The 15,935-nt window shown below is 40.4% G+C and overlaps 1 protein-coding gene across 1 annotated transcript in view; it reads right to left on the bottom strand.

Annotated features, from left to right (window-relative positions):
- Nucleotides 1-808: 808 nt before the first annotated feature.
- Nucleotides 809-15,935, bottom strand: part of CHAT (choline O-acetyltransferase) — a 33,771-nt gene continuing 18,644 nt past the window's right edge. Inside the window, exons 10-15 of the mRNA XM_048311778.1 lie at nt 15,765-15,893; nt 14,396-14,518; nt 12,798-12,939; nt 9,648-9,710; nt 6,577-6,714; nt 809-4,909 (exon numbers count right to left, since the gene is read on the bottom strand). Coding sequence (XP_048167735.1) covers nt 4,640-4,909; nt 6,577-6,714; nt 9,648-9,710; nt 12,798-12,939; nt 14,396-14,518; nt 15,765-15,893 — 865 coding nt within the window. The 3' untranslated portion in view covers nt 809-4,639. The remainder of the gene's footprint in view (nt 4,910-6,576; nt 6,715-9,647; nt 9,711-12,797; nt 12,940-14,395; nt 14,519-15,764; nt 15,894-15,935) is intronic.

Genomic DNA, 15,935 nt, shown 5'->3' with positions numbered 1-15,935 from the left:
GTTGGTTCCTGGAAATAATAGCTGAGCTGTAAGCAGCAAATGTAACTCTACTCCCAAATACTTTGCTTCACAACATTTGGGTTTTAAATGTTTTCATCTTTGGTTTATGTGTTTATTTCAGTCTGTGTTTTTAATGAGATTTGTGTAACTGGAAAATATATACACACTAATGCAAGCTTATTTTAGCAAACACAAAAGATGGAGGTGTTTGTGCTTTCTGAGGCGCGTTTGAGGAGCAGCCCTCTCCCTTGTCTCACACGTGGCACAGCTGCTGGAGCCCCCTTCGCAGCCTGCCAGCCTTGCAACACCGAGAGCCTTGGGCACAGGGAATCTGTGAGCAGCGACAGGAGCCGAGGGAACGGCCTGAAGCTGCGTCAGGGGAGGTTGAGGCTGGATATCAGGAAAAGGCTCTTCACCCAGAGGGTGGTCAGGCACTGGAACAGGCTCCCCAGCGCAGTGGTCACAGCAGCAGCCTGACAGAGCTCAAGAAGTGTTTGCACAACGCTCTCAGGCCCGTGCTGGGATGGTCGGGGCTGTCCTGTGCAGGGCCAGGAGTTGGGACTCCGTGACCCTTGTGAGTCCCTTCCGGCTCGTGATATTCCACGATTCTACGTCGGGACCCCAGCGAGCCGAGTCCCGCCCGACCCCCCGCGCCTCCTCCTTCGGGCAGGGCGGGGTCGGTCCGCGCGCCCGGCCGGGACGGGGCAGGGGAGCCGCGGGCGGGGCGGTCCCGGCCTCGGCTCCCTCCCCGCGGGGCCCGGGGGGCTCGAGGGGCCGGGGCTGCCCGGCACAAAGAGACGACACGGCCTTTCCTCTGGTGACTTTTATTTGCGGTGCGGAGCTGCGTCCGTGAAGGAGCTGAATGCGCGTTACCAGTGTACACTTCAGGGCGTATATATCGATATAGACAGATAAATATATTTCAGTAGAGACAAAACAGAACAGGAACAACATGTGCTATAAATACACATTTACATTTGTCATAAATATATACTTTTTTATAAAAATAAAAGTATCACTAAAATATTTCTCTGTCTTCTGTAACTCACGCTGTGTTGTCACAGCCGTGTCCTGCCAAATTACCCGTGGCACAGGGGCTCTGGCAGCACTCCTGTCAAAAAAGCGAGGTCGGGTTCTTACACCCTTGAAACATCCCTGTTTTGAAGTCGAACGTCTTTTGCTTTTGATCACTGTGAACATGGAATTTTATTAAATATTGGCTTTTTAATTTCTGCACCCCAGCACTGCATGTACGTTGGTGTACACCCACGCGGACAGTGAAGCAATTACCTTCTCGAAGTTCTCTTGCAGGGGGTTGTGTGCCCCGGGTCCCACCAAGAGGGCTCATTAAATCATAGCCACTTGTCACATTAATGTAATTACACTTAGTTAGTCAATCAAAATTTTCTCTCTTTTTATACTGAACAATCTATTCCACACTATTCTGATAAGAAACATTTTTAAAGCTTCATGTTTGGTTTCCATAAGTGCATAAAAGCATGTATTTTTAAACTTCATAAATGAACTTCATTTGTATAATGCAGATAATTTTAAATAAGAACTTAAGAAAACCTATTTCTTGAAATCCTTAATAGATACAGCATGGGATCATACCACATAGGTGTAGGGAATTCTGTCCACTGAGAAGCAGTACAGTCCCTTGTGAAGCTCCTGCTGTCAGACGAGCTTGTAATGCTTGTGAATTTTTATCCATCTGTAATTTAACCAGAACCCTCCAATTTAAACAGACCTGAACTGATCCTGAAGGTTCTTGCACAAAGTCAGGTACCTTGCAGATAGTGCTTTCAGCACAGGTAATGGCAGAGGTAAAGCCTGTACGCAAAAGGCTTCCTCTGCAGGGACTGAGCTTGTCAAAGCTGCTCCTTTCAGAATTTCAGGCTGAACACTAAAACCAGATCAGTAAGGTACAAGTATGAAATGGTTAGCTAAATAAATACGAAGTATGGGTGGTCACTGGTCCTCAAGTAAAATATAGTCAGTATTTCCACCACTAGTAGTTTCCAGAGCTGGAGAATGCAAAACACCTGTTACAGCAGCTGTAGACAACTAACGGGCTCTTAATGATAAATTGGTAAAAAATATCAGGTGTGGGTGTAGATCCATCCTGAGTTCTCAGTGACTGTTAAGCACAGCGTCTGAGCTACTGTTAAGATTCTAGATGAAAAAGTAAAATGAGAAACAGGTAATATTTGCAGGTAACTATCAGTACTTAGGTAACTAGGAATACAAAATAAAATTATGTATTTAATTAGAAGAACATCAATAAATTATTAAATAACTATTCACAGTATTTTTATATGCTTAAAATACAATTATAATTTTAAGCATATAATTCTACAAAAAATCTGCAGTGCTACATGTATTTTAGAAATGCAGAATGCTTTTGTAGTGAAATGAGGCAAAGCAAAATTATGGGAATGTTTCAAAGTAATTTTCATAATTATAGTACAGGAACAATTTAAAGTTTTATTTTGAGCAGTGTATTCTTTAAGCAAACTTTTGGTCTGGCTAAAAGTTTTCTTGATTTTTGTTTACGTGTTTTTACATGTTAACTTTTAAATTAGATTAGATGTTAGGAAGAAGTTCTTTATTGTGAGGGCAGCGAGGCACTGGAACAGGTTGCCCAGAGAAGTTGTGGATGCTGCATCCCTGGATGTTTTCAAGGCCCGGTTGGATGGGGCTTGGAGCACCCTGGTCTAGTGGAAGGTGTCCCTGCCCATGGCAGGAAAGTGGGAGCAAGATGATCTTTATGATCCCTTCCAACCGAAACCATTCTATGATAACTTTGGGGCAGCTTTTATGCTATAATACTATTTATGTAATCTAAAACCAGATTTCGTCTTTGATTTGAACCACAGCTCATGGAGTAATAAAACATACATATTTTTCAGTGAAATATACTAACTTTAAAAAAAATTAGCCCAGCTCTTAATGTCTGTAAATCATCATAATTTACTCCAAGATAGCTGCTAATTGATTACCAGGCTCACTGTGCTTTCATATATGGGGTTGTGGATATTCTTTACCCAGCAGACTTCTTAATTGCATGTATGCAACTCTTAAGAGGCAGTAAAATAATCATGGATACACAGAATCTCCTGAATCTCTATCTAGAGTTCTTAAACAGAAATGTATCTGCATCTCTAGGTTATTGCACTAAATTTGTTCTGCTTTTAGGCTTCAGAGTGCTCAAGCATGTGATTGTTTGGTCTACAAAGGAAGAGAGAACACCTCCAACTCTCCACAGGCAAGGAAGCATTCCCTGGCGAGGCCTCAGAGTGTGCTCTAGCTTGTGCAGCATGGGATCTGCACTGGAGTTTGGAAATAAGTGTCTTCAGTCAGTGAGTAAGTTGTATTCTAACAATGATAACTGCACAGCTCTAAGTAAGGCAGCATATTTCACCTCATAAGAAAGTAACTGAAAATATCAGTCTTTGGAAGGGTTTGTAGGGAATGAAACAGATAATGAGAAAACACTCATATAATATGGGAATTACCAGCTACTATATTATTTTCCTGGTTGAATTTACTGTATATTGCAGAATATGATACCCTATATCTGCTATTAAAAAATATAAAATATAAATCCCTCCAAGTGGGATGATGCAAAGCTGGTATGAGTACCAGTACTGGTATTTATAACTCCAGCTTGAAGACTTCCTTATATTGTAAATTTACCTCTTCATTCTAGTTATTGCTCTTTGATTTTGTATGGTTGCATTCACTCTCCTGCTAGTCACAGTGACTAAATGAATTCCAATGCAAACAGAAAAGGCCTTAAGTAGGACTGAATAGTACTTATGTTTTGTGCTTTGCCACTCTGTCAGGCTGGATTTTGCTCACTGATAGAAAGAAATAGTTAAGTCAATTCATTAGGGACAACATTCTCCCTGTTCTCTGTGATGGATCATGTCTCCAATATGCTGCTTTCAGAACAGGACTGTGCTTGAGACCAGTGCAAACCAGAATAAAGGCTAAATTATTTCTGCAGCATTTTTGAATTGGGGGAAACATGCAAACGCTCGTGTTATCTTCCTAAACTCTGTGGAAATGCACAGGGGCCACTCTTTTAAAAATAATCAGTTTTTTCTTATATGGTAAATAGACTGGTGGTATTAAATCCTCTTCATGCAAATGTTTAAGATATAATGGTATCAGCCTATTATTTACAGTGTTACTCTCAAAATTCCCAATAGGGGAAATTTCTTCTTTTCTTTACATGCAAATCTTGTAGTAATAGATGTGAATATTTTAGAACTACTTGCAGGGGATATTAATTAATTGGTGTGCCTTAGTATTTAATTTATGTCATAGATAAACTTACTCAATTTTTTAGGTGATAAAATGGCACAAGCTAATTATGGTTAGAAATGGTAGTACAACACATACTTGTCTGACTTCCTCCTTCAATTCAGCCAGTGAGACCAAATCTTTTTTTTGCTGATTCTCAGGCAAGAAATGGTAGATTTAGTACACAGAGTTGTAAATGTTGGCAACAATGAGAAACAAATGACATTTTGGTTCTACACTATTATAATTACTAGTACTATCCTGCCTTTGAACAACTATGTCATATTTCTTCATAAGGTGGATTCAGGAGGATAATTCCCACAGCCTCTTAGCACTGGTGGTCACTCTGCAGCTGTGTGGCTGCATCTTGTTTAGCAGGTGGCTTTGCTGTAGTAGAACTGCATTTGATGCACAGATCTCTCATTGCTAGGAGACTATCTTCCACAGCTTTTGCAAACATGTTTGAGGAGGTTTCCTTACATTCTTTAAAGCTTGAGATGCAGAATAATATATGCTCTGGCTGAGGGTTGTAACATGCCCCATATCCATTGGGCACCACAGGCCCATAGCAGCAGAACATTTCCATAGTAGTTGGAACCTGGTTGCAGGGAGAAGGGAAGGAGTGATCTCTGATTAATCAGGGCACCTGAAATCAGCTGCTTAGGAATTAGGAAAAAGAGAAAGAAATTCTACAAATGCTGGTAATGTGGTGAATCCAGCCTTGTGGAGTAGCACTACCTTCAGAAGTCCAGACCTGGAGATGATTTACCTTGGAAGGCAAAAGCTGATCTCAGTATAGAATTTGGTTGCTCTGCTTGTTCACTATGGTTTAAAAACTGGTATAGTTTGAGGTGACTGTAATGCATTTGCTCAATTTGTATAGATATTTAAAAGCTATAAGATTTGTTGTTGATAGATAGGAATTTTATGTAATCCTTGTACATAAAATGGATATGTAAAGCTTCTCTAAGGTTTTTAATTTCTTAAGGTTATTTTAAACTTGTAATGTGAAGACTGCACTAAGAGAAATTAGCATTGCCCATTTCTAATAACAGTTTATAATTGTGACGCTGTATAAAAACACTTCAGTGCAACTAGGCATTCTATTAGACCCCAGTTTAATCATGGCATAATATGGCAGTGCAACACTTTCTCTTGCAGAAAATAAAAGATGTGTTAGAAATCTATATGTTTCAGACTTTGTGTACATGGGCCTTCACAAATGACATTTGCCTTTTTAATGGTGTAGAACAGGCCATTAGTTCTGCTAATAGAGCCATAGAATTGTCAGATGAATTTGCTGTGCAACAGCCGAAGGCCATAAAGCTATTCAGAAGCACTCTTTGCTCATGGATAGTTTCTTGGAGAATTTATGTAGTAGTGTGTTGGTTATATTCACTCATGTCTGAAAGCCTACAAACATTATGACAAGATCAAATTACTTATTAAGGTTTTATGCTGTAGCATGATATTATAAGTCTCTTTTGTTGCATAGTCCCAATCTGTTGCAGCTGGGTTAGTATTTCAGTTAATGAATTCCTACATAGATTTCTTCTTTCATTAGGACTGCTACTACATGCAACAAAACATTTAATTTTTAAGCTGTATGCCATAAAGATGCTTCCTTATTCAGAACATTGAATGTAGGGAGTATTGACTCTTAGAGTATCTTTGTATGTGCAAATAACTGTAAATCTGTAAATGTCTGTACCTGTCTAAAATGTCTGTAAGTCTATGTTGCATGCCTGCATGGGCTGTTGTCTTGCAGCAAATAACAGAAGGCTCTCAAAGATCTCAAACATAGCTACTTTTAACAGTAAAATTTCCTCATGGCTCTTGGCTTTTAGTTGCTCAGAGCAGCAGCCCTTCTGGCTTGTGGCTGTACTGTCACTGGAGTAAAGACTGCTCACTGGAGCTGTCATCTTATGGAAAGGAGGAAAAGAAGGGGACTGGGAACATATGTAGTTTGGAACTTGAGGAAACTGAGCCATCATGTGAATTTTACTGAGTGTGTTTGTGTGCATTTCCAGAATTTCTGCAAAGGACTTTGGAATGTTGCATATGAAGTGATAACTGTAGTCAGTATTTACTATGCTGATGAACTGAAACAGGATTGAAAATGTGGAGCAATTTGCAGACTTCTTGATGATACTGCTTTTGTTTGCTTGCCTTTTTTACATTGCTCTCACTGTGAGCTACAAGGTCTGGCAGAACACAAATGAATTATCTTTTGCTTGTCAGGAGCAGTGAACAGGAGAAACTCACCTGGCTAGTTGAGAGGATGAATCGATTGCTTGTCAGATAAGTCTCATCTGTAAATATCTCTGGCAGTTCCTTGTAGTGTTCCCGTGCCACCTCTCTGAGCCCTAGCAGGTGATTGTCTATTGCCATTCCAGTAACAGCCTGTGTACAATGTGATAAGACAACAGCTTTTAACTGAGCTTGGAGGCATTTTGACTATTACTGCCTAGTGTTCTGGTCAGAGATGATGAACTTGGTTTGAGTGAGGTAAAGCCTGTAATGGCCAGATATTACTCTGAGTATTTGCTGAAGATCAATAACTAGAAATTAATTTGGTGCTCTGAAGATGTAAAAATTAGGAAGGAGACAGTCTTGAGATGTACTCTGTGCTGATGTTATCTGGGTGTTCATGTCTCTCAGAGCTGAATATCATGGGCTGGGCTTCTAGAGATACTGAGGGGAGCCTATGGGACAGCAGAAATTTCTAAGCATGTTTTGGAATTTTCTGTACATCATTTGGATTATGTTTCAAAGTGGAGGGCTCCAAAACACTTCCAAATTGGAGCAAATTAATCTTCCATTGCCTTGCTGCCTGCATCTCCCTCTGGCAGTTAAAGCATATGTCATTCCATCGAATTCAGAACCAAGGATCTGGTAGGTGTCTGCAACAGGCTTAACAGAATAACAGATAGATTACTGGCAAATCTGTCACAGGTGTATGAGCAAACCCCACTGCTTGAGAAAACTGGGGTTAGGGACACAGAAGCAGCAGTGGCAGCTCACAGGAGCTGCTGCTGAGCCTGCAGCAAGTCCCTGCCATCAGCTGCCTATGCTCATGTCTCTGCTCTGTCCAGCTACATAATGCTCCAGACTTGAGGCATTTATTAGCTTTAAGAGCCTTGCCCTACTAGTAAATGTGATTGAAGATGGCTAAAGGGATCAAAAGTCAGCAGTGGGGGATTGGCAGACCAGGATAGTTAAGAGTTTTGTTTCTTTAGGAAACCAAATGAAAATTTGTTCCAACCACACAGGAATTGCCTCCGAGAAATAAGTGTGTTCAAAATCCTTCAGTCTAGGTTTGTTATTGCAGGTAAAAGCACTGATTTTGTAGACTGACCTGTAGCTCTTCCCTGGTCCAGGCTGAAGTCATGTAGGAAGGAAATGCTGAACTAGAGACATTGTATTGCCCTGAGAGCAGAGCTGATACCCCTGTGGCACAGGACCCTTGTAACAAGGGAAATGAACAGCCTGAGAGAAGGCAGGATTTAAAAAAGAGCACAAGCTTGGTTTTCCTCTTAAGGATTAAAAAAACGTAAAAGGAAAGCACAAGTTTACTTCTTCTCTTATGAGGAGAATAATTTTAACCACTGGTAAGTGCCTGAAGCAGGGGGTTGGGAGTGCATAGCCTGGTTTGGCTTATTAAGAACTAGGCACCCATTGGTTAAAGGGCTATTTGTTCATCAGCCCAGACAGAGCAAGGATGCTCACAAAAATGTAGCATACATCAGGGTTGTGTTTACGTTCTTTTTCCCATACAGGGAAACTGACTTGATAATCAAAGGAAATATTTTGCTATCACACAAGATTTATAAGGCTGTTAGCAATGACATTTTTGCAACATAGATCAATGTCATGTCTGAAGAGAGGCCGAGACGGGCTAACGAAATAAACTGTGAGTCAACACATAGGAAAAAACTGGGCTAAATTGAATTTCAGAGCTCCACATTTAAGATAGCAATGCTACTAGTAAGCCTTAACAAGGGGAAATAAAATCATTAAATTGCTTTTTGTTTTATGAAGTAGATTTTTTTTTGTTTTCCTTAGGAGCTATTACATTTCAGTCTGTTACACACAATTTAGTCAGACCATCTAAGTCTTATCCAGAGTTTAAAGCCACAATGATTACATTTTGCTATTCTGAGAAAGGAGGGGGAGCTTTGGTGAGTAGAAGTACCTGGAGAGCTTTTTAAATTTAAAGATAAATTATTTTTCCAACAGCAGTTTTAATATTTTCCCATGAGCTACACTGGAGGCTGAATTTTGTAACAGTTTCTAGATCTGAAATGACTTGGAGGGGAGAAGTAATGGACTTTTTTTCTCTCACCTTTTTTTTTTTTTGAGAGCTGTTGTACAGAAATTCCATTGGTTGTGACCTAGTAGACCTGCAGTATGTTGTGTTCATTGTGAGGTTAGCCTGAGATGGTTCAGGTGAGGCAGTTGCCCTGAAGTAAGACTTGACTTCACTTTACAGAATACGTGAAGTCTCAGCTTCTAAGATGTGGGTTCTCAGCACAAGGCTTGAAACACAGAATTGTTTTTCTTCCCTGCTTCTTCTGCTTCACAGTCCCACCTGAAAGCAACACTTTGCCTCTCCAGTGCTCTGAATATACCTTTAAACCACCTCTGAAGGTGAATGATTTCTTGAATATTATGAATATCCAAAGAGTAATCAACAATATGGGTTTATTAGGCAATGGTCTGAGGCAAAACCATAGGTAGCAAATTCACTTATCGTAGCTGGTTATTAATATTTATTAATTTCATGAGTGGTATGACTAAGTTTATAAAACAAGTCTGTGCTTTGTCTTGGCACAGTGGGATGTAAAACATTACCCAGACTGAAGTGTCTCATTTTTAATCAACAGAAAATGAGTCATATTTGATATTAAACTGATTTCTTCACTGGAGGGCATCTCTTCCTTTTATTAGATGCTGCATTCAGGTCTTTAAAAGAAAACTTACTATAATAATTCCTTCATTGTTAATGATCTTTGTTAGAAATGGCACTTTGGAATACCAGAATATATCTTCCAGAATACCAGTCCATCTGAGGATCAGGTTCCAGATAGGGACCTCTATCCTCTAGTGAAGAGAAATATAAGAAAATGCATAGATGGTTAGTTTTAGGGTTAGGTTTTTTTAGTTGAGGTTAGTTGAATATGGCTATTTGGGCCATTAGAAATGTTCGTAAGTGTGACATACTTTCCTATTTAGAGATACCTACATTTTTCTAGTGCTTAAATAGCTAATGACTGTATCTTCATACTTTTCTTGAAAAAGCTGACCAGTTCTTACTCAGGCAGTGTTTTACTCACCAGGGCAGAGTAATTAGTCTGAGCTGCAATTGCATCCTTAAATCTCTGCATCTTCTCAGAATCCTGTTGGGGTTATCAGAATATATGTATTATTGAATAAACTCTCAAAGAAATAGCATCTTCCATCAAAAAGCAAGGAGCTCAAATGTCCTTTGCTCTTGGCTCAGGTGCAAGCACTCTGATGAATGAACAGCCACACTAGTCAATGTCCTGATCAGCACAAGCACCTGGCTGTGCAAGGGTTGAACAGGATTATTGGTGGTGGTTTGTTTGAAGTCAAGAAAAAGCTTGCAGTTCCTTTTGTGGATTCCTTCCATGGATTTTGGGGGTGTAGATTATTACCAATAGAATCACTCTGTTTAGAGCAGGGAAAATAATTGCCTAGTGTAATTCAGTGTTTTCAAAACAGACAGGCAGTGTATCTTCTCCAGAATGGTTTATCTAGACAACGACAGTGACATTAATGAAAGCCATTACTGATGTTTTACTAGCCAGTCAAAAAATTACTCCTGTGTGTGAAAGGGCATCTACAATTTTCCAAGGCTGCTCTACCCTCCACAGATACCTCACATTTCAGATAACAAGCTAGTAAATTTTGACTCCTGTCAAATGGCAGCGTTTTATATTAAGGGAATGATCTTAAGAAATGCTGCACTGCTGTACATCAAGTCCAACACTGAAACTTTGGGAGACCCTGAAACAGCCAAAATGACTGGGTCTCCAGATAAACAGGGGACCTTCAGCTCCTATGGACAATGAATGATCTTTTGAACAAAGAATTCATTTCAGAAGCAAGTCAAGGTTACCATCAGGGACCTTCAAAATACAAAGTCTGATATTTTTTCACAAGGCTAGAGCTAGGCCTTAGTTCCCTTGTAGAGATTAAATTACCAAATGCAGTCTTTAAATCTGATTAATTTACAGCTATTCAAGCAATCTCTAGTGTCAGTAGCTGCTGCTTTTACAGCAAGTGTCAAATGCAATATTTCTCCTGCTGAAGAATCAATCTGACTCAATCAATCTTTGGTGACTGTTCAAGCTATCATTTGAGGATAATTTTTATTTGTATCAGAAGGAAAATCTTTTTTAATTGGATTTGAATTAATGGCTATTAACAAACAATATTTTGGGGAGTTCAAGGCTACTTAAACCAAGTGGTGCATCTCTTTGTCCAAATAAAAAAATTAACCCTTTCACATTCAGAGCAATTCATAGATCCGAGAAATCACCTTGGAATAGGATTGTATTAAATTAATTTTCTAATGTTTCTGTGATACTAATATATATATGTAGTTTTGAATGGAAGTATGAAACAAAGATTTATTAATGTCTGTTGGAAAGACCAATCACAGATCAGTATAAATGTCTTTTGTATCTCTCGGTGGAGAAGAGGGCAGGAAAACGATCAGTGGATTCGTTCGCGCTATGATTACAGGTTTTCCAGGGGAAATGAAACCATTATTCCCCCTATTCTGTAGGACCAAGGCATGCAGTAGAAAGATATGGGGGCTGAGACTGAGCTGCATCTAGGCACACATGGCATTCTTCAGCTTGCTTGTGTGAAACAGTACACTTTAGGGTGCTGTGAAAGGGCAGCACGATCTCAGATTTGGGTGGGAAAAAGGTGAGAAATGCTGAAGCTTTGGGAGAGCTGCAGAAATCAGTAAGTGTTGGAGGAAGGAAGGAGGGAAGAGATAGTTGCAAGGAGCTAGAAGGATCTGTTGAAACAGCATTGTAGGAGCAGGCTGGCTCCTCCCAGGAGCACAGTCAGTGTGCCACAGCATGAGCTGGAACTATGCTGAGTGCCCAGGTGTGGAGAGGAAAGTGTGCACAGACAACAGGAACTTCTCATGAAATGTGATGAGAACTGTCTTCTCCGACAGGACATTAATAACAAATAACAACAGCCTCTTCTTGCCTGCTGTGTGGTAGTCACTATTATGTGCAATTTTATGGTCATAATCTGCCGTGAATTACCCACTCAGCAGAGGGAATTATTTCAGGTTTTTTAAGTTACCATTTTACCATGGAACTTATTTAAGCTTTGTTCATCAGGAGCTAAATTCTTAACCTTAAGGAGATTGAAGAAGCAGTGGATTAAGGGAGGACTTCTCTGGACAAATTTTCATCATCCTCTGGGACGTTAGATCTTGGTTTATAATATTTCATTAATTTACACCTAATCTACAGCCCAGCAATGCTTCTAGCAATGTTATGCTAAATTCTAAAGAATAGCCACGTGGGTTGTTGCCACTGGAATGGGCTTACTGTGAAAAATAATCTATATTGTGGCAGCATTTTGCATCTAAGCAGCCACCTGGAAATTCGCTGTACAGCAGCGCAGTGCAGTGGGTGGAAGTGGCACAGAGACATTGAGGGAGGCTCTCCAGGGACAGCGGGAGGGACAGGGCACAGGGCTGTTTGTGCAGCTCTGCTCTCAGCTGTACCTCTTTACATCCCCATCTACTCTGTACAGCACTCATGCTTCTGGCAAACAGATGGTGGTGTCTCAAAGAAAGGCAATTTTAATTTTTCTTTTTGCAGTATGATATCAGGACAGTTCAGAGAGTTGTTTGGTTAGCTTGATGAAGTTTTTCATCATTAAGGTTCAGCTCCCTTGAGGATCCTATAAGACTTAGTCTATTTGGTAGAAACATCCCTTTAAAACAAAAAAGATCAGCCAGAACATATCCACATATCCAGAAATGAAAGCATGGGAATTACATCACATATTGCAGTCTGCAGCAGAACTAACCACTGCAGGAGACCTGCCAGGAAATTCCCCTGGTGTGGCAGTTTAATGATCCTGAACTTTGCATGTTCAGCCTAGATCTCTCCGGGGAGCTGAATTTGGATCTGATGATAGAACATTCATAAGACAGTACTAAATCTAAAATTAGATATTATGTTTCTTATAACGTCATGTTTAGGCACCTCTGAATCTTTTGGATGCTTAAATAAAAATAAGGGAATATTAGATTTAGCTTAATGGTTGGTCTGTAGAAAAAGCAAAGTCCTGTGATGCTTGCTACCCTGCCCTATGCCTTTATGTTCTCAGTTAACAGTTAAAAAGTGAGAGACTTGGGACCATGAATGCATTATTTACTTAGTGTTTTGGCAAAGACGACAGAGGGAGCCAGCCCAACATACCGACACAGCTGTCTTGTCACCAGCCATTGCTCTGACAAAAGCAAGTGCTTCTGAGGTAGCAGACCTAATATTCTCAACCCGGCCCTCATCGAATCGGCGCAGGGAAGCACTTTCATAGGTTGGGACAAGCCTCCTGTGGCACCTGATAGAGTGAAGGAAGAAAAAACAAAGAATAATCAAATAGTCATAAAGACTAAGAGAAATATAGGCTTGGTACATTTTATTGTTACAGCCACATTTTTATTTCTTGCACAGTATTCATCTTAATGTTGATAGAATTCTGTAAGAAACTTAAAAAAGATGGATGCTCACTCCTTTCTAATATGAAGAGCTGCATACAGCTGTATATGTTTTAGTTATGCATTGCCAGTAAAAAAATGACTTGTGTAAAAACAAGGCTAGTAAAACTAAAATTTACTGAAAGATCTCACAGAATGTTTTATTTGTACTGCATAATAAAATAATTGTGTAATTAATCATTTACTTATGGGCTTGAAATATGTTTTATTTAAAACAAGAGAAAATGCACTGTGTGAGTGAAAAGCAGAAAACTAAAAGGGTGTTTTTTGTGAGCTGGAATGAAAACCCACATAGTGATTACAACAGAGTATGAAAACTGTTGTTTAATCTGCATCCAGGTATACAGCTACTATTCCTTGCTTCAGGAGACAGACTGTGTCTTTCAGCTGAAGCAGGTGGTCTCAGAACATAACTGTCCCCTAAGGTTTTTGTTGCAAACATGGGATTTATATAATGGCTGGGATCCAGATGAAAATCTTGGGCTAGGTCATTGTTGAAGTTTTTTTAATGGAATATGCAAAATGGATGTTCAACAGATATTCAAGGAGTACATGAAATGTGTTAAGCATCTCTGGTCTTGACCAGGTAAAGACCACTCTGGGATTTAATTTGATGTGTTAAAGAATTGTTTGTGTAATAGGCTGTTCTGCAGGAAACCAGGCAACCCATCTCTAGCCTGGAGTTCTGGCAATGTAGAAAGGAGCTTTTAACTTTGATAAGACCATGGAAATTAGGGGATATTCTCAAATCTTGGGATGCCTGTGAAGAAGGGAACAGCAGTAGTAACTGTTCTGTGTAGGAGCTCTAGTCTGATATGCTGCTGTAGTCTTCTCCCCTGTGGATGCTTTTCAGCCTGTGGTGCCAGAGATGCATGTGTGATTACTGCCATGGCTCCTCCCAAGCTACCCACAGTGGCAAGGCAGTGGTGCTTCTGCCCCAGGGACCTGGGCTCCCCAGCTGCTGCTGCTACAGATAGCCCTGCCATCCCTGCCATATTCCCTCACCTTCTCTATGCCAAGCACAGGGACAGCTGTTGGGAAGGTACTGGCTGGCAATGGCATGTGTGGGACACTGGGATGGGAAGGTACTGCAAGAATAGGGAAAGGGAATGAAGAAAAAGAGTACTCTCTCTCAGAGCCAGGTATCAATTTCCATCTTGTCTGTCCAACAGCCATTAGGCAAGGTCACTCATTTCCATGCAAGAGGCATTTGTTTGAATGTTGAGGAAGAAAATGGACCCTGTGTATAAAAAGCCACTGCCTTGCGTACCTTATTCCTATGAATTGAATTAACCTTACCTGTAGAATGCCAGCTGAAGTGCTACTTGAATGTAGGCATCTGGGCTAACTTTTTGTTTCTTAATAAATTCCTTTCCATAGTGCTCAAACTTGTAGGCAATAAAATCCAGATTTCCCACTACCCTGGAAAACAAGCAGAAGGCAGTTATTGCAAGAGTAGATGTAAGAATCTCACAGAATTGTTAAAGTTGGAAAAGAACTCTTAGATCACCAAGTCCAACCATTAACCTACCCTACCTTGTTCACCACTAAACCATATTCTGTCCCATTTCCTGTTTGCAAATAAAACCCAGAGAGCTTTTCCTGACTGTAGCATCTTGGAGGTGAGTGGCCTCCTGCTCTCCTGCTTGCAGACAGTCCTGGTCTTGGTAACTTGTTCCTAGTCAGTAACTTATTCATACAGATTCTACACCAGGGTTGTTATCTGCAGCCTTAGCTATGGCACTCAAGTCTGTTCATTTAAGTAAGACACCCTTTTTAAAAAAAAAAAAAAAAAACCAAACAAAAAAACTGGCAACCTCCCCCCAACCTTAGTGTTTCCACCCCTAAGGGTCTCCTTTGTTCTTGACAAATTTCTGAGAGATTTACTGGTGTGAGAATTGGGTGCGTTTAGAACCTGATGTAGGCCTTAAGCTCTTTGCAAGGTTCAATTTAGAGGACTACTACCTTTATTTAAAAACAAAAAGGAATTATACTGCATCTTGAATGTTCTCACTCTTATGTATCTTTCTAGCCACGTTGAGTTCTTATCTAATGTAGCCACACTGGACATACTTAGAGCTGATCATGCAGACAATGTGTTAATTCCCTACAGAGAGATCACAGGCCTGAGTGTTGAGGGAAAAAAAATTCTTATTGCCGCCCCCAACTCCAAAGATCATGCAAATCTTTGACAGCCTGGAAATAGAGTCAGAAAAACTAGGCTCTGTAGGAGCAATATGAATGTAAACAAATGAGATTGCTAAATTCAAATTGTTTATTCAAACCAGTTGTATTCTACTGTCCCCTATATGTACCCCTATCACCCTGACTTCAGACTGAGTCAGCTCAAACCCATAAAAGACATCCACAAAAACAGAAGCCCTGCATTGTTTGCATCCTGTGCAAGTACGGGTAAGCTGTTTCTCCAGTGGTTTTTAGATTTCCTAGCATTTACATGGAAGGAAAAAATGGTAAAGCAATTCCTGAATACGGACAAGTAGCTCCAGCCTATAAGGGTCCTATCCTGCAGAGAGATGCTAGGTATGTGCAGCCTGGTAAGAGGAGGAGGAGCAGGAAGACAGGAGGCCCCCTAGGAGGGAGCCCATGCCTGCACACAATGTGTTCCAGCTTGCAGTCACTGCTGAGAAAAATGAGGCATCTGTTCTACCTTTGGAGTTTTTCTGCTGCTGATGCCAAATACATCTGAATATCAGGGGAACACTTCCATCTTAGTCTCCGTGGGGCGGGAAGCTCACTCACTGAATCAGCTCGGAGTAATTTCTTGGAACTTTCTTTCCTGTTGGTATGTGAGACAGAAGTCGTTAAGGTCACAGGAATA

This window comes from Corvus hawaiiensis, chromosome 8, assembly GCF_020740725.1.
Source record: "Corvus hawaiiensis isolate bCorHaw1 chromosome 8, bCorHaw1.pri.cur, whole genome shotgun sequence".
In the NCBI taxonomy this organism is placed as follows: Eukaryota; Metazoa; Chordata; class Aves; order Passeriformes; family Corvidae; genus Corvus; species Corvus hawaiiensis.
This window is presented reverse-complemented; position numbering and strand designations above follow the sequence as displayed.